We start from the raw sequence: 23,535 nt of genomic DNA, 5'->3' as shown, positions 1-23,535 counted from the left end.
GTCCTGGAACATTGCTTGTGGTGTCCCAGTGCTGTCCATTCCCTGAGTTACCATTGAAGGGACTCTTCCAAGAAGTATCTGCACAGTGAAGAGGGTCCTCCTAGTACTGTTTAGTGTTCTGGAGTATCCCTCTGCTCCCTGTATCCTATCCAAGTTGTTCAGCAATATATAATGAAATATATAATGAAATCTACAAGAATATTGGTTGATTTTGTATATCAGGTTCCACCATCCCTCCACCCTCAGTCCCCCATCCATGACAGATAGACATGCAGTTTGCTGGTTCAATAGCTCTGCAGATCTTTTTATGAATAGACCCCTTAGGCTGGCCATACATTATACCATTTCCCTTTAGATTTACCAAAACCAGATGATATAAGATCAAACCTAAACACTTTGAATTTGCATGCAATCAGGCAGGTCCTTGCACTACATAATTGAAGGTAAATCTAAAGAAAATGAAATAAGAAATTGTATAATATATGGCAAGCCTCTGGATGAGACGTGTTCAGCTCGTTATACAGGATGAGGAATGTGGACACACCCAGTGCTGTGTTGTATTAGAGAATAAGGACGTCTGAATAGTCCATAAGGGTGGAGGTGTGTTATGTTACTGGAAATCCCACCTCTCTACCTCCGAGGCAGAAAAACATCTTTGCTCACTAGAACTATTTTCAGATCTATTCATTGTCGGAAGAGAACATACAATCTGAGGATGTATGGACAGATCTAACAAGGTGAGACACCAATCATTCTTCTTTTCCTTTTTTTTTAATAATATATGTAACAATATATTTTTTTATTAGAGTATAGCAATAATTACAAAAAAAGAGAGTGAAAGAACCCATACAAAAAAATAAAATCACAAATCATATAGGGGGCAGGATGTGCGGGGAATACCTCCTCCCACCACTCATATAACAATATCAATCTGGTGCAGGTCTCAAAAGTGTATCAAATAGAATCGAGTACCACAGTGATGGTTCCCACAGTGATTATACGAGCGGTGACCCGGAAGTGTGGAATCACGTATATATATATACATGATCCTGCACACAGTGGCCATCCTGTATCAGTAAAGCTACAATAGGTTGATCGTAAAGTGGTTAATCCAAATGAATGAAATAAATGGGTCTGTAGCTACAGCTTAATAACGGATCTTTGTTGGCTTTTGGAATAACAGTTAGATGCCTGTCTTGAGAGTGCCGTGGAAAATGTCTGAGATGGAATTGAACACTTCTTCCATAACTGGAGACAGACAGTCTGAAAAATGAGAATAGAAATGTGCGGTAAAGCCACCCGGACCTGGACTTTTCCCTCACAGGATAAGATTTATTGCAGAGACAATGTCAGAGGACTTGAATGGCTTTGAGAGTTCCTCAGCAGCATCCGCTGATAAAGTTGGGATAGCAGGTGACTGAATATAGTGTAATAATGAAGTAGTAGGTGAATAATCACGAGTATTCAATGATGTGGCTGAAATGTTATATAAGGAGGAGTAAAATTACTGAAAAGCTTTGGCTATGGCTTCAGAGGAATATAGCAAGCCCTGAGATGAGCATGATATCTTAGATATATACATATATACATGTGGGAACCCTAATCGATTGAACTAAGAGCCGACCATTCTTATTGCCAAATTTATGCAAGTGACAATGAGCTAATTCTTTATGTTGCATATACACTATATTGTCAAAAGTATTGGGATGCCTGTCTTTACACACACATAAACTTTAATGGCATCCCAGTCTTAGTCCGTAGGGTATAATATTGAGTTGGCCCACCCTTTGCAGCTATAACAGCTTCAACTCTTCTGGAAAGGCTGTCCACAAGGTTTAGGAGTGTGTCTATGGGAATGTTTGACCATTATTCCAGAAGCGCATTTGTGAGGTCAGACACTGATGTTGGACGAGAAAGCCTGGCTCACAGTCTCCACTCATGGGAACGCTGATGGGCTTTCCTGGCAAATGGAACTATAAGACACAGCCCCAAGCTGACCTGTGGTGGATCTAGCTGGGTCTGCCAAAATATGGGACGGGGGAGGCACTGTCACAGACACTGGCTGCAGGGACCTTTTCTGCCCACATTCACCCTGTCATTTGTTATTACTATATTTCTCTTTCTGTTACATTTTCAGAGACTGTTTTCTTGGAATTGCCCTGAAGACAATTTCTGGTTTGTTTGATTCTGAACTATACATGTTAATTGAAATACCTGGTCACATTGGCCTCTGTTCCATGGGCTTCAATGTAGGAGCTGTACAGTCTGCTACTAGGAAATCCTGAATAATCAAAGCATTGTCTAGGTGTGAATTTCCCTTCACCTATTGTGTCTGTCTGGTGGTTAATTTGACTTATGCCCCGTACACACGGTCGGACTTTGTTCGGACATTCCGACAACAAAATCCTAGGATTTTTTCCGACGGATGTTGGCTCAAACTTGTCTTGCATACACACGGTCACACAAAGTTGTCGGAAAATCCAATCGTTCTGAATGCAGTGACGTAAAACACGTACGTCGGGACTATAAACGGGGCAGTGGCCAATAGCTTTCATCTCTTTATTTATTCTGAGCATGCGTGGCACTTTGTCCGTCGGATTTGTGTACACACGATCGGAAATTCCGACAACGGATTTTGTTGTCGGAAAATTTTATATCCTGCTCTCAAACTTTGTGTGTCGGAAAATCCAATGGAAAATGTCCGATGGAGCCCACACACGGTCGGAATTTCTGACAACACGGAAATCGGAAAATCCGACCGTGTGTTCGGGGCATAACTCTTGGAGGATAGTCTATGATTGGATTAGTCATGAGTCAGCTCTACTTCGTTATCTAAACCATTGTGTGATGTTTTGGGTAAATATTTGGGTTATTGTTCATGTGGTGACTGACCTATTTTTCAAGTGTATAAAAAGCCTGTATTTCTGTTCAATAAAGTGTGCCAGTTCTCATACAAGCTATTTGTGGGCTAGTCTTATATGGTCAGCTAAAATATCTGGCTCCTGATATCCAGATGTCCAGACTGGAGGAAGCGGTATATTGGTGGAAGCAACAAAGCAGACTGCTGGATGGTTCCATCACAGGGGACATCCCCAAACTGTTGCCACAAAGTTGGGAGCATGAAATTGTCCAAAATGTCTTGGTATGCTGACACCTTAAGAGTTAAGGGGCCAAGTCCAAACCCTGAAAAACAACCCCACACCATAATTCTCCTTCCACCAAATGATTTGGAATAGTGCCCAAAGGAAGGTCCATAAAGACATGGATGAGTGCATTTGGGGTGGAGGAACTTGACTGGCCTGCAACATGATTGAACACCTTTGGGATGAATTAGAGCACCGACTGTGAGCCAGGCCTTCTCGTCCAACATCAGTGCCTGACCTCACAAATGTGCTTCTGGAAGAATGGTCAAACATTCCCATAGACACACTCCTAAACCTTGTGGACGGCCTTCTCAGAAGAGTTGAAGCTGTTATAGCTGCTAAGGGTGGGCCAACTCAATATTCAACCCTACGGACTAAGACTGGGACGTCATTAAAGTTTGTGTGTGTAAAGGCAGGCGTCTCAATACTTTAGTAAATCAAGTTGATCAAGTAGTTTACTAAGTTCTATATGTTTAGATAGAAGTGGTTGTAGGGTGATAGAGTCAGGGGCCTATTTGTGAATTGCCTCTAGGGTACGGATTTCATGGAGTAATGTCTCTATTGCGAACGATTTTGCTCTTTTCAACCTGGAGCCATGTTTAATTAATATTCCTCTTAGTATCCATTGAATTGGTTTAGGGGTCGGGTCTTGTATATGAAACTCCTGCATAGCTGCTTCAATATCTGTTTGTACTAACGAGTAGGGATGAGCCGAACACCCCCCTGTTCGGTTCGCACCAGAACATGCGAACAGGAAAAAAATTCGTTCGAACACGCGAACACTGTTAAAGTCTATGGGACACGAACATGAATAATCAAAAGTGCTAATTTTAAAGGCTAATATGCAAGTTATTGTCATAAAAAGTGTTTGGGGACCCGGGTCCTGCCCCAGGGGACATGGATCAATGCAAAAAAAAGTTTTAAAAACGGCCGTTTTTTCAGGAGCAGTGATTTTAATAATGCTTAAAGTCAAACAATAAAAGTGTAATATCCCTTTAAATTTCATACCTGGGGGGTGTCTATAGTATGCCTGTAAAGGGGCGCATGTTTCCCGTGTTTAGAACAGTCTGACAGCAAAATGACATTTTGAAGGAAAAAACTCATTTAAAACTACCGCGGCTATTGCATTGCCGACAATACACATAGAAGTTCATTGATAAAAACGGCATGGGAATTCCCCACAGGGCAACCCCGAACCAAAATTTAAAAAAAAAAATGATGTGGGAGTCCCCCTAAATTCCATACAAGGCCCTTCAGGTCTGGTATGGATATTAAGGGGAACCCCAGACAAAATTTAAAAAAAAAATTGACGTGGGGTTCCCCCTAAATTCCATACCAGACCCTTCAGGTCTGGTATGGATTTTAAGGGGAACCCCGCGCCAAAAAAAAAAAAAAAAAAAACGGCGTGGGGTCCCCCTAAAAATCCATACCAGACCCTTATCCGAGCACGCAACCTGGCAGGCCGCAGGAAAAGAGGGGGGGACGAGAGTGCGGCCCCCCCCCCCTCCTGAACCGTACCAGGCCACATGCCCTCAACATTGGGAGGGTGCTTTGGGGTAGCCCCCCAAAGCACCTTGTCCCCATGTTGATGAAGACAAGGGCCTCATCCCCACAACCGTGGCCGGTGGTTGTGGGGGTCTGCGGGCGGGGGGCTTATCGGAATCTGGAAGCCCCCTTTACCAAGGGGACCCCCAGATCCCGGCCCCCCCCCTGTGTGAAATGGTAAGGGGTTACTTACCCCTACCATTTCACTAAAAAACTGTCAAAAATGTTAAAAATGACAAGAGACAGTTTTTGACAATTCCTTTATTTAAATGCTTCTTCTTTCTTCCTTCATCTTCTTCTTCTTCTGGTTCTTCTGGCTCTTCTGGTTCTTCCTCCGGCGTTCTCGTCCAGCATCTCCTCCGCGGCGTCTTCTATCTTCTTCTCCTCGGGCCGCTCCGCACCCATGGCATGAGGGGGGAGGCTCCCGCTCTTCTCTTCATCTTCTTCTCTTCTTCATCTTCTTCTTCATCTTCTTCTTCATCTTCTTCTTCTTCTTCTTCTTCTCTTCTTCATCTCTTCTTCCTTCTTCATTTCTTCTGCGGGCCGCTCCGCATCCATGCATGGAGGGAGGCTCCCGCTGTGTGACGGCGTCTCTTCGTCTGACGGTTCTTAAATAACGGGGGGCGGGGCCACCCGGTGACCCCGCCCCCCTCTGACGCACGGGACATGACGGGACTTCCCTGTGGCATTCCCCATGACGTCACAGGGAAGTCCCGTCAATTCACCGTGCGTCAGAGGGGGGCGGGGTCACCGGATGGCCCCGCCCCCCGTTATTTAAGAACCGTCAGACGAAGAGACGCCGTCACACAGCGGGAGCCTCCCTCCATGCATGGATGCGGAGCGGCCCGCAGAAGAAATGAAGAAGGAAGAAGAGATGAAGAAGAGAAGAAGAAGAAGATGAAGAAGAAGATGAAGATGAAGATGAAGAGAAGAGCGGGAGCCTCCCCCCTCATGCCATGGGTGCGGAGCGGCCCGAGGAGAAGAAGATAGAAGACGCCGCGGAGGAGATGCTGGACGAGAACGCCGGAGGAAGAACCAGAAGAGCCAGAAGAACCAGAAGAAGAAGAAGATGAAGGAAGAAAGAAGAAGCATTTAAATAAAGGAATTGTCAAAAACTGTCTCTTGTCATTTTTAACATTTTTGACAGTTTTTTAGTGAAATGGTAGGGGTAAGTAACCCCTTACCATTTCACACAGGGGGGGGGCCGGGATCTGGGGGTCCCCTTGGTAAAGGGGGCTTCCAGATTCCGATAAGCCCCCCGCCCGCAGACCCCCACAACCACCGGCCACGGTTGTGGGGATGAGGCCCTTGTCTTCATCAACATGGGGACAAGGTGCTTTGGGGGGCTACCCCAAAGCACCCTCCCAATGTTGAGGGCATGTGGCCTGGTACGGTTCAGGAGGGGGGGGGGCCGCACTCTCGTCCCCCCCTCTTTTCCTGCGGCCTGCCAGGTTGCGTGCTCGGATAAGGGTCTGGTATGGATTTTTAGGGGGACCCCACGCCGTTTTTTTTTTTTTTTTTTGGCGCGGGGTTCCCCTTAAAATCCATACCAGACCTGAAGGGTCTGGTATGGAATTTAGGGGGAACCCCACGTCAATTTTTTTTTAAATTTTGGCTGGGGTTCCCCTTAATATCCATACCAGACCTGAAGGGCCTTGTATGGAATTTAGGGGGACCCCCACATCATTTTTTTTTTTTTATTTTGGTTCGGGGTTGCCCTGTGGGGAATTCCCATGCCGTTTTTATCAATGAACTTCTATGTGTATTGTCGGCAATGCAATAGCCGCGGGTAGTTTTAAATGAGTTTTTTCCTTCCAAATGTCATTTTGCTGTCAGACTGTTCTAAACACGGGAAACATGCGCCCCTTTACAGGCATACTATAGACACCCCCCAGGTACGAAATTTAAAGGGATATTACACTTTTATTGTTTGACTTTAAGCATTAATAAAATCACTGCTCCTGAAAAAACGTCCGTTTTTAAAACTTTTTTTTGCATTGATCCATGTCCCCTGGGGCAGGACCCGGGTCCCCAAACACTTTTTATGACAATAACTTGCATATAAGCCTTTAAAATTAGCACTTTTGATTTCTCCCATAGACTTTTAAAGGGTGTTCCGCGGCATTCGAATTTGCCGCGAACACCCCAAATTGTTCGCTGTTCGGCGAACTTGCGAACAGCCAATGTTCGAGTAGAACATGAGTTCGACTCGAACTCGAAGCTCATCCCTACTAACGAGTCTCCTAAGAGCATCTCAGTCAGGGGCCAGAGAGCAGTCCGATTATTAGTATTTGAAGGCAAAATGAGGTGCTGACTGGGAAATGACCTGACCATATATGAGAACCAATGGTTGCTGTAGGAGACCGGCTCAAGGTGTGATGAGATGCAAAATTATAATCAATCTGACTATAGGAAGAATGTGTTGCTGATTCATAAGTATAGTCCTTGATGGTTGGATTCAGCATAAGCCACATATCGATCTGAAGCCTATGGATAATAGAATGGAGATCTGGAAAGGGTGCTCTACTTTTCCCAGAGGAGGAGTCCCAAAGGGGATCAAATATATAATTAAAATCTCCACCTAATATTATGCATCCCGAGGCAAATTGTTCTGATTTAGTTAAAATGGAGAGAAAAGAAGATGTTTGACCTGTATTGGGAAGGTAGATATGTACAAGTGTAAAAAGTTGATTATAAAGCATACATTTAAGACAAAGATAGCGGCCCTTAGAATCAGAAATGATTTCTATCACAGTGGAGAGCACAGAGACATGAAGTCCTATAATGACCCCTTTGGTTTTACTATCAGGTAATTCCTTGTAAACCAATGTTTAGTGTATAATAACACGTGGATATTTGGGGGAAGAGGACTCCTTAAAATGAGTTTATTGTAAAAAAGAACATGTATTTCCTGCTGATGTATATTATACAAAATGTGGGACCTCTTCTTTGGATTATTAAAGCCCTGAACATTCAGAATACCCATAATAACCTCAGATATCAGTTAAATAAAAATAAAAAATGGATACAACAAGTACACCCCCGCCAATGCGTGAAAAGACAGGAAAAACAGGAAAGAATAAAAAGGGAAACATTAGTGATTCAGAGGACCACTGAACAAAGAAAATACTAAACTGGAAAAAACTTCCAGTGTGGCGTCTCTGAATGTATCACAACCAGAGAACGGCAATTATTAGGAGATACCTGCTATATATCTTTATTAATAGATACTGAATTTTGTAACCTCAAAAGCTTAAAAGTACATATGGGAGTAAGAGAGTATATCTTTATAAATGCCAATAGATGCCAATTATAAAAGGTGGAGAAAGAGAGAAAGACAAAAAAAACCTTCATCTCCCTTCCCCACCTTTTCTTCAACAGAAAGAAGAAAAAAGAGGGGAAAAAAAGAAAAGAGGAAGGGTAAGAGAAAAAAAGGAAAAATAGAATCTAAACCATGAAGAAAAGTCAGTAAGTTCAGCTTGGAAATTCTTTGGTTTTATTTGACATGTGTTGCCCTTCCAGTGCTCCTTGCTGTAATGACCAGTTATAGGTGGGAGCAGTGGCCATTTTTTGTAACATTCATACTATCTATAAGTATCTATAAGTATATGTAGCACGACCCCCTTGGGGACTGCTTGGATTTACCTGCTCATCTGCACCGCCATGACCTTGTGAACATTCCAACCCACCTGACACTCTGGGTTCAGACATCTTTGCACCACCTTAAAGTAATAAGTCAAACAACTCAGTGCGTTTATATTCTATTAACATTTACTGGAATAACTCACAGAGAATATTGTTACACAGAGGAGGTAATAGATCCGGAATTCCTCTATAATACAAGTTAAGGTAATTTGGAGATAACAGTATCACTGTACTGTGCAATTGTAATCCACATTAATTAATGAACATGGATGATAAACATAAATACTAGATATTTTAACCACTTGCTGACCAGCTGGCATAATTTTACTGCGGCAGGTCAGCTTGTTCCCGCGAATCGCTGTCATTGTATGCCGGTCGCGGGAACAGGTATTGTGGGCATGCAAGCGCTCCCACTGGCCAGCGGGGGAGCAAATCAGTGGGTGGGGTGGACTCGATGTGACAGAACTGACAAGGGAGATCACACAGATCCTGTCTTTCTGCTATGTAGGAAGACAAATCTGTGTGTTTTCCCAGGCAGCCCATCCCCCATACAGTTGGAACACACACACAGGGAACACATTTAACCCCTTGATCACCCCCTAGTGCTAACCCCTTCCCTGTCAGTGTCATTAGTACAATGTCAGTGCATATTTTTAGCACTCATCACTGTAATAATGTCACTGGTTCACAAAAAAGTGTAAAAAATGGCAGTTAGGTGTCCGATCTGTCCGCCGCAATGTCGCAGTCCCACTACAAATCCCTGATTGCCGCCATTACTAGTATAAAAAAAATAACAAAGGCAGTTGTTACCCTCCCTAAATGAACGTTTATCTCATTTATCGAATCAATCCAATCTACCAATTTGATCATTAAAAAATCTTTATTTGAATAGATTTGTCAAACTTAAATAAATATTTGATTAAACAAATTCCATACTTGTGCAGTTTCAGCGCGACCTATTTATAGGGTGAATACTCAGCAATATACCCTGTTTCCCCAAAAATAAGACCTAGCGTGACTGTCGGTGATGGCTGCAATATAAGCCCTACCCCCAAATAAGCCCTACCCTGTTTCCCCAAAAATAAGCCCTACCCTGAAAATAAGACCTATAAGGACTTTAACTACAGCTTATTTGGGGGTAGGGCTTATATTTCAGCCATCACCGACAGTCATGCTAGGTCTCATTTTTGGGGAAACAGGGTAGGAATAAATTCTGCTGTAACACCCATCTATTCATGTCCCATGTTCTACCACTTTTTATTATGTCTTTTTAATACATGCAATATACTTTGTCACCACAAGATGGCCCCCAATTGAAATCTGACGTAATGAATGCTGATTGGATACTTATTCCCTTAAAATGAGAATGTAGACTAGTGTTGTTTGTTCTGAAGAAGTGCACGATCGAGTGCACGAAATTCATCAACCTGGGCTGCGCTGGATAAGCATTGTGCTCTAATAATGCATACCAGCTAATGTGCGTGGTATTCCCGCACTAACATCTCCTCCCCTGGCCCTACCAGGATAAGCCTGCACTGCTTGGACTGAAAAGAATGGAAAAGAAATACATATATAAATTTATTGTACAATACAGAAAAAACAAACAAAAATAATATACATTTTAGTGAGATAACCCGCCTATACCCCTAGTGGCCAGACCTAAGATTCTGTAATGCGGATAGAGAGAGACAAACCAGAATACTATGGGGACGTATATAACATAATAACATAACAAAGCAAATGCATAAATACATAAAGAAAGGAGGCAAGAGCCCCCTAAAGGCAGAAAATATAAATGGTATTGACAATGCGTCTAGAGACACAAGCAAGGCAAGGTAAATATAAATACAGCTACAAGATCCTTGAGAAAAGGAATCCTAAATAATCAAATACAACTAATGCAGTTGCTAGTACCAACCAATATCGTAATATGTAATAGAGCATCAATTTGACACTGGAAACAAAATTTATATTTACTAATTTATGTGGAATAAAAAGTAAATATGCAATTAAAAACAAAAATGAGAACCGAATGGAGATATATAAAGCCGCTGAGTAGGGGGCTAAATTGGATCGTAGTCTTAACACAGAAAAGGATAAGCAGGGTGCAAATACCTAGAATGGAGCATAACAAAAATAGTAATTAATTAATTAATGGGCCAAGAACTTTAATCGTTATTCATTTTGAGACATAACTCTCTGTCCGCTCTCTGTACAGAATCTTGGGTCTGGCCACTAGGGGTATAGGCGGGTTATCTCACTAAAATGTATATTATTTTTGTTTGTTTTTTCTGTATTGTACAATATATTTATATATGTATTTCTTTTCCATTTCTTGATAGTCATTGTAAAACGCTCCTGAAGAAGCGCTGAGAGCGCGTTACATGTAGAGCGTATCCGCTTCCTTGTAACCAAACCATACTCCTGGATTATTTTACATTATGACTTCTATTCATCTCCTAGTCTCCTTGTAGATGTATCATGGTTTTGTACTTTAGCGGTATTTTGCAATATGTGTTGATATATTAATGTGAATTTTTTTTTTTATATTTTTATTGATTTTCTTACATAGTACAGAATATAAGCACAGAAACAGTCATGAATAGTGTATCGATGACAGTACTATCCACTAAATCAATAAGAGTCTCTGGTATTAGGTGCTAAGATAAAACAAAAAAAAGATGCAACCATTAAAACAACTTCAAAGGAATGAGCTTTTTGTTTGTTATCCGAGTGGGTCTCTATCAAATCCCGGACCGCCAGGGAGCCCATGACTTCCTCCAAACTATAAAGTATGGACCGTACTTGGAGTCCCGCACAACCTTCCCCAATGGGATCTTCCTGAAGGAAAGTGCTGGGTCTCCCCCAATCCATTTCCAAATCCCCAAGAGCCATCCCTGGGGAGAAGATAGTAGGTTAAAGCCATACCTCTCACCATGGCACTATTCAACTTTAGGGATAGTGGAGAACTGATGTTTAAGGAGGAGCGGGGGCCTCCCGGCAATCCTGGGGGAGATAATAAAGTATGTGAACAATCCTCCTCTAGAGGAGGGATACTATTCCCAAAATGCTTCCGAAATGGAAGGGACAAGGAAGTCCCAGAACAGAAGGAAGGAAAACATGACAAATGAGGAGGGAGAGGAGGAAGGGAGGCGAAAGCAGAGTTGAGTCAGAGAAGGGAAGAGTTAATATTATTTCTGGATGAGCGAGATGTTTTGGGACGAGGCCCAAGGTTCCCATATGAACCTGAATCTTTCCACATTGTCATTAATTTTTGCTACCAACTGCTCCTGAGACATAATACAAGAAATCTTCCTGATACAGCTCTTGTATGAGACAGTGGGTTTTTTCCAACATTTAGCTATGGTACTCTTAGCTCCTAGAAGGATAAAATAAGATAGTGTCCGTGCATTTTTAGGTATTCCAGGAATAGGCTGATTAAGCAGAGCTATGTGTATGTTGGGGGACACCAAGGTGTGAAGTAAGTTGCTGATAGTTCTAAAGATTTTCTGTCAAAATGTTCTAATGCACGGGCAGGTCCACCATGCGTGAATCATTGATCCCTCCAACACCCTCTAAAGCGAAAAGGAGAAGTACCCGGATAGATCAATGCCAGTTTGGAAGGGACATAGTACCATCTTGAAATAACCTTAATGCTAGCCTCTATGAGAGAGATATAGTAAATACCTTTATAAGAGCGTGTCCAGGAACTAGACCGTTCTGCAAGTGTCCAGGTTCGGCCTGTGTCCTCCTCCCAGGTCTTGGCGTAAGCTGGTATGTCCGACTTAGTCATGAGTTCCGTATAAATTAGAGAAATGCTCCCTTTCTGGTCCTGCGTGTTGAAGCACCAATGTTCATAGGGCGTTAAAAGTGGAGATTTGGAGTATTTACACCTGATGGTTTGTAGAAAGTGAGACAATTGGGTGAATCTAAATTTTTCGGAATCCGGCATTTCTAGTTTGGTCTTACAGTACAAAAATGATAGGGGTCCCGATGGGGTAAGGAAGTGGCCAATCCGGTAAAGACCCTTATCAGTCCACCATCTAAATGCTTGTATGTTAACTCCCAGGGGTTAATGTGGATTTTTTAGACATCATGTAATGACATTTTATGTGTTTATAATAAAATTATATTTTTGTATAATCGTTTGGTTGTCACTAAAAAGTCCAAGCCCCATTGTTCTTTTGTATTCTAAATCAATGAACATTTGCAGCAATATCAATTCTGTTTTAGAAAAGCCATATGTTTACAGATTAATTATGATCAGCTTCCTGGCTAAATCTTTCCATTCATAGCAGCTCCGTTTAGGTCCATTGGTCTGGGTATGTATGCATGAAGATTTCAGTACCGGTGTGTTATATGTGACAACGTTCTCAATATTGCATGTGTGTGTGTTTTTTATATTAGGGGTTATTTGGGGAATTACTCTACAATTCATGTTATTGTCCACCCTGCTGGACAATTTTTACCCACTACTTTGAGATTACAATAAAGTTATTTTCTATTTTTTCAAAAGGTATACCGTTATTGACCCTCCTTATTGCTTTCCAGGGGCATTTCTTTGCTCCACCCCCCCACCTTTTTTTGTATGTTATAACTTTGTGTGGCTGTCTTCCTGATCGTATGATGAGCTTCTCTGTGCTCAGGATCATGTTTTTATTCAGCCTGCACTACATGACTAGCCAGGAAGAAGAGGTGAGCACTGCTGTGGTACCAGAGGAGGGGGACAGAGGAGAGGAGGGGGGCATGATCTGAAGAAGGGGCAGGAACCGGAGTGGCAGCTGGGTCAGCTTTGATGGGTATGTACTGATCCCTGTATTTTCTTCCTGCAGCAGCTGAATGCTAGCAGGAGGTAAAGGAGGAGAAGCGGCCTTTCAGCTGTTGCAGGAGGATCAGTGCCAGCTGCAGCACCCCTCTCAATGCCACGCCCGGGGCAGCCTTCCCCCTACCCCCCTAGTTTTGGCCCTGGCCAGGAATATTAATAGGTCATAAATAATTGTAATTATATTAAAAACCTTACATTTCAGTATACTGTACAGTATAGTCTGGGCTGAAGGACACACACAGATCCCACCCATTGAAGTGTACTGTATACCTTTCCCTGACAAAGTGGCCACTAAAGAGACACAAAATTCATCAATGGTGTTTAACCTTTTTATGATCAATAAATACCGACCTTCCTGAAGAATCCACTTGGAAGCATCTTATTAGTGAATGGAGGTTTCTGCTGACCACACACGGCTTCCATTTTGGGGTCTTCTCCTTTTTATCACCTGACCTCTCTGTAGACATCTTACTGGCTGATACTTTGTTAATAATTAGTATCAGTCGTCTTGGCTATGAATAGCACAGATTTGTGGAGGTGACACCTAAATATATGAGCCTGTAAAAATTGTGGCCCTAAACAGGGTGAAATTCCTATGTGACCCCAATATACCAATCAGAAGAATGAACTAGACAGCCAATCGTTATTCACATAAGGAAGCAAATTCCTGTTCATTGCATTACAAATGAGTTTATTATTGTTTGTGCTCCTTCCAGGTGAAGTCATCTCGGCTCATCTAACATCATGGCGACCTCTTCCTCCTCATCCTCCTCACCCTCCTCCTCACAAGGTATGACTGCTGATCCTGACAATCCTTTCCAATGTTTTCCTCCATCTCACATCTCCAGAGATTGGAATTAGATGATAGGACATTTTCTATCTCCATAGTCTGGACATTCCCTGTAGACATCTGGTCAGTCCACCCATTAGAAGAGTTCGGGAGCTTTCATCAATTCCACCATCACATTCCTGTGTCTTCAGATTTTATTTATCATTGATGGAAATGATCTTCTGAGATGGTCCAGTGATCCATAATGACTGGAGGACCCCAAATTTTATGGTGATTTGTGTAGTGGTCGGGGGAATCCTTTGTCTATAATCCTAAGGAGAAAACATCCCCGTGTCACATGACACATACTGCTGGGAATTTGGGGGTAATCGGAGTTCTTAGTTCACAATGATTAGACTCATCATTATTCAGGGGGGAAGGTTTTATAAAGGATTTATAGATTATTTCAGTTAACAATGAAATAATCAATAAACATGATGTTTAAAATCCCTACATATACATTAGGAGGTCTATATATGAAAAAAAATATGAGCTTGTGTCATTTCTACAACCATCACTGATAATCCCCGTAATTTGTCTAACAGGTTTACTTTCTATGATCATCAGCTCCATCTAGTGGCCATAATACAGTATTTTCTTGAAATACCTCAACCAGTAATATATGACATTATAGGAAATAAACATATTACACACATTATGTGAATTATTCATGAATGTGATTATTTTAATAAATAGCCCCCCTAATATTTTTTTATTATTTTTTAATAAATAGCACCTAATATTCATCTGAGAGGTACCTTACCCCTATGGAGGCAATCATGTGAGATCTCCACAGTGAAACAAATCCCTCCATAGGATAATGTACATATAGACATATTGGGGATCATTTAATTTCCCTTCCCTTCTATATGCTCTTTATAGCATTCCCAGCTGCCAGTACAGATTTGCAGTGCCTTGAAAAAGTATTCATACCCCTTGAAATTTTCCACATTTTGTCATGTTACAACCAAAAACATGTATTTTATTGGGATTTTATGTGATAGACCAACACAAAGTGGACATTAATTGTGAAGGTAAAGGAAAATGATATATGGTTTTCAAAATGTTTAACAATTAAATATGTGAATAGTGTGGGGGGGGGCATTTTTATTCAGCCCCATTTACTCTGATACCCCTAACTAAAATCTAAAAAACAATGACCTTCAGAAGTCACCTAATTAGTACATAGAGTCCACCTGTGTGTAATTTAATCTCATTATAAATGCAGCTGTTCTGTAAAGCCCATCAGGGTTTTTTTAGAGAACCTTAGTGAACAAACAGCATCATGAAGGCCAAGGAACACACCAGACAGGTCAGGCATAAAGTTGTGGTGAAGTATAAAGCAGGGTTAGGTTATAAAAAAATCTGCCAAACTTTGAACATCTCACTGAGCTCTGTTCAATCCATCATTGGAAAATGGAAAGAGTATGGCACAACTGCAAACCTACCAAAACATGGCCATCCACCTAAACTGACTGGCTGGGCAAGGAGAGCAATTATCAGAGAAGAGCCAAGAGGTCCATGGTAACTCTGGAGGAGCTGCAGAGATCCACTTGTGGAAGAAGGTGCTCTGGTCAGATGAGACCAAAATTGAACTTTTTGGCCTAAAAGCAAAACGCTATGTGTGGAGGAAAACTAACACTTCACATCACCCTGTACATACCATCCCCACCGTGAAACATGGTGGTGGCAGCATCATGTGGTGGGGATGCTTTTCTTCAGTAGGGACAGGGAAGCTGGTCAGAGTTGATGGGAAGATGGATGGAGACAAAAACAGGACAATCTTAGAAGAAAACCTGTTATAAGGCGTACACACGGTCGGACTTTGTTCAGACATTCCGACAACAAAATCCTAGGATTTTTTCTGATGGATGTTGGCTCAAACTTGTCTTGCATACACACGGTCACACAAAGTTGTCGGAAAATCCGATCATTCTGAACGCGGTGACGTAAAACACGTACGTCGGGACTATAAATGGGGAAGTGGTCAATAGCTTTCATGTCTTTATTTATTCTGAGCATGCGTGGCACTTTGTCCGTCGGATTTGTGTACACACGATCGTAATTTCCGACAACGTATTTTGTTGTCGGAAAATTTTATCTCCTGCTCTCCAACTTTGTGTGTCGGAAAATCCAATGGAAAATGTCCGATGGAGCCCACACACGGTTGGAATTTCCGACAACACGCTCCGATCGGACATTTTCCATCGGAAAATCCGACCGTGTGTACGGGGCATTAGAGTCTGAGAGACTTGAGACTGGGGCGGAGGTTCACCTTCCAGCAGGACAACGACCCGAAACATCCAGCCAGAGCTACAATGGAATGGTTTAGATCAAAGCATATTCATGTGTTAGAATGGCCCAAATCCCATTGAAAATTTGTGGCAAGACTTGCAGCTGTAATTGCAGCAAAAAGTGGTTATACAAAGTATTGACTCGGTGTAATACAAATGCCCCTCCCCCACACTTTTCACATATTTATTTGAAAACAATTTATCATTTTCCTTCCCCCTCACAATTATGTGCCACTTTGTGTTGGTCTATCACATAAAATCCCAATAAAATACATTTACGTTTTTGGATGTGACAGAGATATATTCTCGATATCCAACGTGCTGTGTGGTGTCGTTTATATCCAATCGATTGAAGAGTCCTTCTTGGTGTCTGAGTTCAGCTCGAGCAAAGGAAAAGGTTTGGGGGCACACTTGACCAGTTGACCTGTTGACCCCTAACCTCTCAGCCTGGGCATGTGTGTGAAGTCTATCTGTAAGTCCTGTAGCGGGCCTAATGGTGGTGGCAAATGTCCATGTTTCCCATCTGAGAGGTTAGGGGTCAACAGGTCAACTGCTCAAGTGCGCCCCCAAACCTTTTCCTTTGCTCGAGCTGAACTCAGACACCAAGAAGGCCTCTTCAATCGATTGGATATAAACGACACCACACAGCACGTTGGATATCGAGAATATATCTCTTGTATTTTTTCTCACATGTTATATATGGCAACAATTCATTATACATCATTAGAGGCAAACCGAGGGGCGGTCCCTTAGCTTATCCAATCACAAGAGTACAAGTATCACAAGTTACATGGTATATGACATATATGTAAAGACAATGATATTTCTGCTAAATGGCGTGCTTAAAAAGTACCTAACAAAAATACCCAAAATTTCCTTATCAAAATATATTTTTCTTAGCTTAATTCCGAGAAAAGGGAGTAATATAGAAATAACCTTTCAAGACACTTTCGATAAGGTGCCTTTTGGCATTAGGCCCAGACTTACGGTGGGATGTTCTAACTTGTTCCCGTACATTTTCTAAAAAATTGTCACCGCAAGTTTCTGTTTTTGCAGACAGCTAGCTCAGTAAAATTTTGCACTTAAACATTGTCAAAGCCTTGCATAAAAAAAGCGTTTCATCTATCTTGTATAATAAAAGAAATTCAGGCCTCTTATCAAAAATATATAGTGAACCAAAGTGCAGCCATTTTCCTTACACTGACCAATGCCCCTGTGAAAGACATTGTGGTATGTAGATGCTGGAAGCCCCAGGCCTCACCTGCCTATCTTGACTCCTACAGTCCTCCTGCGTCAGTTCAGGAAAGTTCTGAATAAATGAGTACTGCTGGGTTGCACTCCTTTGCTCTCTCTCCCACCGACAGTCCATGATTGCCACAGAAAGCCGATCCCAGTCTACTCCATCCTTTTAGCAGCTACTTCCCATTCCGCATGGTCAGGTGCATCCCAGCTTGAGATGCCCACCCAATACTCCCGGAGTTATCCGAGGGCTTAGTCTTGAACCATCCAGCACTGAGGTCTCTGAACCCTCAGGCCTTCAGGTTTTGTTCCTGCTATCCAGCGCTGGAGGCTTTTCAACCTCTAGGCCTTCAAGCCTGCTCCTTGCTGGTTACATTTCTTCTGCTTTTCTTGGATCCAACTCCTCCCATCTCCTTTCAGGAACATGTGACCCCAGTATTTATACGAGTCCTGCCCTTGCCAATACAAGTTAATGATTGGACCAGGGCTCTCCATACAAACTGCCTGCACCCCAGTCCCCAGCCCGCCTTCCTTCAAGAACATTTCAATAGAAGGTAAGGGAGATCTTTCAGGGTAGAATGCAGGTGGCCACACCCTCCGCTATCCTATCACTCCTCCTCTCCCAAACAGACAGACAACCAGGCCTTAAAGTGCAAGGCCCTGGTTAAATTTACCTAACACTTACCTTAACTAAACTATCTAGCACCCAAGGTGGTGGGTGCTACATATACATACAGGATCCATTATATAATACATTCATAATATATTATATAATACATTGTATACATACAGGATGCATTATATAATACATTGTATACATACAGGGTACATTATATAATACATTGTATACATACAGGATATATTATATAATACATTGTATACATACAGGATCCATTATATAATACATTGTATACATACACAATATATTATACATTGTATACATACACAATATATTATATAATACAAAGAGGATATATCATATAATACATTATATATACACAATGTAATACATTGTATATACAATGTAATACATTGTATGCTTTTCATGTCCAGGCCCGTACATCTGTAATTAAGTTTAATGTCTCTAAAATAACAATATTGTTGAAGGAAAGGGATCAAAAGAAGGGACTTATCTCTAAAATATATGAGATATTGCAGTGTAAATAGAAGAAACCATAATAAAGGAGGAATTTATTTATACACATAGAGGGAGCCAAGATAAATTTGATGCCATCTGGAAAAGCTGGGTAGAGGCATGGGACAATGAAAATAAAAGATCAATCAATATGGGAGAGGGACAATATTGGGAGAGGACGGGAGGACGGGGGGGGGAGATACAGTGGGGGGAGGAAATCTATTTTTCTTGTTGTTGGGTTTTGCTCCTTTTTTTTTTTTTTTTGCTTTTAGTTTTTGTTTTGTGTGTTTGTTTGTTTTTTGGGGTGGGTGAATGTTAGAAGTAAGATTATGTATCTGGAATAACATGTATAACTTGTACTGAATAAAAAAAATACATTGTATACATACAGGATATATTATATAATACATTGTATACATACAGGATCCATTATATAATACATTGTATACATACAGGATACATTATATAATACATTGTATACATACAGGATATATTATCTCCAGAATTCGACCCTTCCTGACTAATGACACTACAAAACAACTTATTCACTCCTTGATTATTTCCCACCTCGACTATTGCAACTCTCTCCTTAATGGCCTACCCTTAAGCAGGCTATCCCCCTTCAGTCTATTATGAATGCTGCTGCTAGACTAATACACCTCACTAATCGATCCGTGACTGCTGCTCCTCTCTGCCAATCCCTTCACTGGCTTCCCATACCCCACCGTGTAAAATTCAAAATGCTAACCATAACATACAAGGCCATTCACAACATCGCCCCCATCTACATCACCAACCTCATCTGCAGATATCGCCCAAATCGCCCCCTCCGCTCCTCCCAGGACCTCCTGCTCTCTAGCTCCCTTGTTACGTCCTCCCATGCTCGCCTTCAGGACTTCTCCAGAGCCTCTCCCATCCTCTGGAATTCCCTGCCCCAGTATGTCTGATCAGCCCATACCCTGTCCGCCTTTAGGAGATCCTTGAAAACTCATTTATTCAGGGAAGCCTATCCCACACCCACATAACTGTCCCTGAGCCACCCCATCAAATCATTCTTTGCAGCTATTACCTTTTGTACCACCACCCCCTCCCTTTAGAATGTAAGCTCTACGAGCAGGGCCCTCCTGTACCTTTTGTATTGAACTGTACTGTAATTGTGTTGTCCCCCTTATACATTGTAAAGCGCTGAGTAAACTGTTGGCGCTATATAAATCTCGTATAATAATAATAATAATATTATATAATTAATTGTATACATACAGGATATATTATATAATACATTGTATACATACAGGATATATTATATAATACATTGTATACATACAGGATATATTATATAATACATTGTATACATACAGGATGCATTATATAATACATTGTATACATACAGGATACATTGTATACATACAGGATATATTATATAATACATTGTATACATTCATAATATGTTATATAATACGAACACAACAAAAAACAAAATTGCCTATGGGATTTTAAAAAGTACACCTCAAGACATGAAAAGTAAAATTTTAAATGATTTATTAACAAACATGTAAAACCACATGTAATACAGAAAGAAGAAAATATATTTGGCATCAACATATTGATACATTTTACATTCATGTAATAAACCTTTCCATGAGACCTGGATAATATGTCACGAAATTGACTGTCAATAGTCTGGGATGGCTGTGTTGGGTCTCGACACGTTTCGCAAGAAGTATAACGATTCTTTGGGAGAAGCACAGATAGATGTCTGGAGCTCAAAGTGAACAAATGAATAAACAGATGAAAAAAAAGGGAAAAGGAAAAGGGGGAGAGGAATGGGAGAGATGCCAAACATTTTCATATATAATCCAGTATGTTCCACTTACATTTGATGGAGAAATCCTGGCCTACTGGCATTGTATAGTTAACTGGTTATAGAGTGGTCCAAAAATTGATGTATTTGGTTGGTATACCACCCTAAATTTTTATATACAAGAACACTTCAAAAATGGATAAATACATAAAATGCCAACCATGCCACCAAACTTCCCCCAGGAGCGGTGTGAGGTGGGGAGATGGAAACCAGTGAAAGGCAACCAGGAACCGGAGCCTGGGTGAAGGATGTCGATCCCACCAAGGGAAATGCCCACACCTAAACAATCGATGAAATAGACCAAATAAAAAATCTAACCAAACAATAAATTTGACTAGTGTGACTAATGAAAGTAAATGTGCATGAAATGGTGAAAGTGAGTGTAAGATAAGGGTGCCTTTGTGCTACCGTGATAAAATCCAAATAATTTTATGATAAAATGAAATGGATTAACAAAATAAGATATACAAAATGTTATTATATGAGGTGAAATAATATAGAAAAATATATCAAATAAAATATAAGTGCATAAATGCATATATATTAAAATAATGAAATTCAATAATTGTGTGATGTGATTAGAAGTAAAAAATGTCTGCTGTGGTCGAGTGTATGTATATATATATATATATATATATATATATATATATATATATATACAGTGGGGACGGAAAGTATTCAGACCCCCTTAAATTTTTTACTCTTTGTTATATTGCAGTCATTTGCTAAAAAAATTTAAGTTAATTTTTTCCCTCATTAATGTGTACACAGCACCCCATATTGACAGAAAAACAAAGAATTGTTAACATTTTTGCAGATTTATTAAAAAAGAAAAACTGAAATATCACATGGTCCTAAGTATTCAGACCATTTGCTGTGACGCATATATATAACTCAGGTGCTGTCCATTTCTTCTGATCATCCCTGAGATGGTTCTACACCTTCATTTGAGTCCAGCTGTGTTTGATTATACTGATTGGACTTGATTAGGAAAGCCACACACCTGTCTATATAAGACCTTACAGCTCATAGTGCATGTCAGAGCAAATGAGAATCATGAGGGCAAAGGAACTGTCTGAAGAGCTCAGAGACAGAATTGTGGCAAGGCACAGATCTGGCCAAGGTTACAAAAAAATTCTGCTGCACCTAAGGTTCCTAAGAGCACAGTGGCCTCCATAATCCTTAAATGGAAGACGTTTGGGACGACCAGAACCCTTCCTAGAGCTGGCCGTCCGGTCAAACTGAGCTATCGGGGGAGAAGAGCCTTGGTGAGAGAGGTAAAGAAGAACCCAAAGATCACTGTGGCTGAGCTCCAGAGATGCAGTCTTGAGATGGGAGAAAGTTGTAGAAAGTCAACCATCACTGCAGCCCTCCACCAGTCGGGGCTTTACGGCAGAGTATCAAGAATGATACAGCGCTGCGCTAAAACAAACTAAGTAAGCAGCCAACACACCCGTAGACTCAGGGAGAAAAAAACAACTAAAAAATGCACAGTGTGGCGCTATTATGTGAATACAATATGAAAAAACTAAACATAAATTATTCAAATCATAAACATCTCATGTGAGCACTTGTGACAGTGACTAGTGAAAGAATAATACATATGTGTGTTTAGATGAATTAAACATCAAAGGCAAAATCAAATATAGAGTCCATAACACCAAAAAGAAAAAGTCCGTGATAGCAGTGTATAAATGGTATACAGGTGTTTTTCTTGTATATGCAGGAAGATCAATTAGACCCGGTAGCCTGGTAGATGAATGGACCATAAACGACCAGAGGTGCACAGAAATTTGAAAACGGTGCCAGGACCATCACCAGAAGATATGGAGGCTTACCAGAAGTAGTGGCCTGAAATAGCGTATGCTAAAACAGGTCAAGAAGGCTTGGTGACCAACTGGTCTAGATGTATTGTCTGGTTAGATGTCATCACAACACCAACGGAGGGAAGGAGGGGAAGCAATCAGCACGATTTCCTCAATAATAATCACACCACCAAGCCAAGCGAAAGATTCGTGTACCCTTCAGCCACTGAGGGAAGATGTGACTAATTAGTCTTCCCTCAGTGGCTGAAGGGTACACGAATCTTTCGCTTGGCTTGGTGGTGTGATTATTATTGAGGAAATCGTGCTGATTGCTTCCCCTCCTTCCCTCCGTTGGTGGTGTGATGACATCTAACCAGACAATACATCTAGACCAGTTGGTCACCAAGCCTTCTTGACCTTTTTTAGCATACGCTATTTCAGGCCACTACTTCTGGTAAGCCTCCATATCTTCTGGTGATGGTCCTGGCACCGTTTTCAAATTTCTGTGCACCTCTGGTCGTTTATGGTCCATTTATCTACCAGGCTACTGGGTCTAATTGATCTTCCTGCATATACAAGAAAAACACCTGTATACCATTTATACACTGCTATCACGGACTTTTTCTTTTTGGTGTTATGGACTCTATATTTGATTTTGCCTTTAATGTTTAATTCATCTAAACACACATATGTATTATTCTTTCACTAGTCACTGTCACAAGTGCTCACATAAGATGTTTATGATTTGAATAATTTACGTTTAGTTTTTTCATATTGTATTCACATAATAGCGCCACACTGTGCATTTTTTAGTTGCTTTACGGCAGAGTGGCCCGACGGAAGCCTCTCCTCAGTGCAAGACACATGAAAGCCCGCATGGAGTTTGCTAAAAAAAACACCCGAAAGGACTCCAAGATGGTGAGAAATAAGATTCTCTGGTCTGATGAGACCAAGACAGAACTTTTTGGCCTTAATTCTAAGCGGTATGTGTGGAGAAAACCAGGCACTGTTCATCACCTGTCCAATACAGTCCAAACAGTGAAGCATGGTGGTGGCAGCATCATGCCGTGGGGGTGTTTTTCAGCTGCAGGGACAAGACGACTGGTTGCAATCGAGGGAAAGATGAATGTTCAGTTCCACCTGGTGGGCATGTCACAGATTAGGTGGTTCTTGGGCAGGTTAAACTCCTTTTGGAGGTCTGCCAGCCGAGCACT

The 23,535-nt window shown here is 41.3% G+C and overlaps 1 protein-coding gene across 3 annotated transcripts in view; it reads left to right on the top strand.

Moving 5' to 3' along the window:
- The first annotated feature begins 640 nt into the window (after positions 1-640).
- The window catches only part of LOC141133851 (NACHT, LRR and PYD domains-containing protein 3-like), a 166,514-nt gene continuing 143,619 nt past the window's right edge, over positions 641-23,535 (top strand). For all 3 annotated transcript variants that reach the window (XM_073623433.1, XM_073623431.1, XM_073623432.1), the window contains exons 1-2: positions 641-737; positions 13,875-13,948. In XM_073623433.1, coding sequence (XP_073479534.1) covers positions 13,903-13,948 — 46 coding nt within the window. In that variant the 5' untranslated portion in view covers positions 641-737; positions 13,875-13,902. The remainder of the gene's footprint in view (positions 738-13,874; positions 13,949-23,535) is intronic.

This window comes from Aquarana catesbeiana, linkage group LG03 (assembly GCF_042186555.1).
Source record: "Aquarana catesbeiana isolate 2022-GZ linkage group LG03, ASM4218655v1, whole genome shotgun sequence".
Taxonomy (NCBI): Eukaryota; Metazoa; Chordata; class Amphibia; order Anura; family Ranidae; genus Aquarana; species Aquarana catesbeiana.
This window is presented reverse-complemented; position numbering and strand designations above follow the sequence as displayed.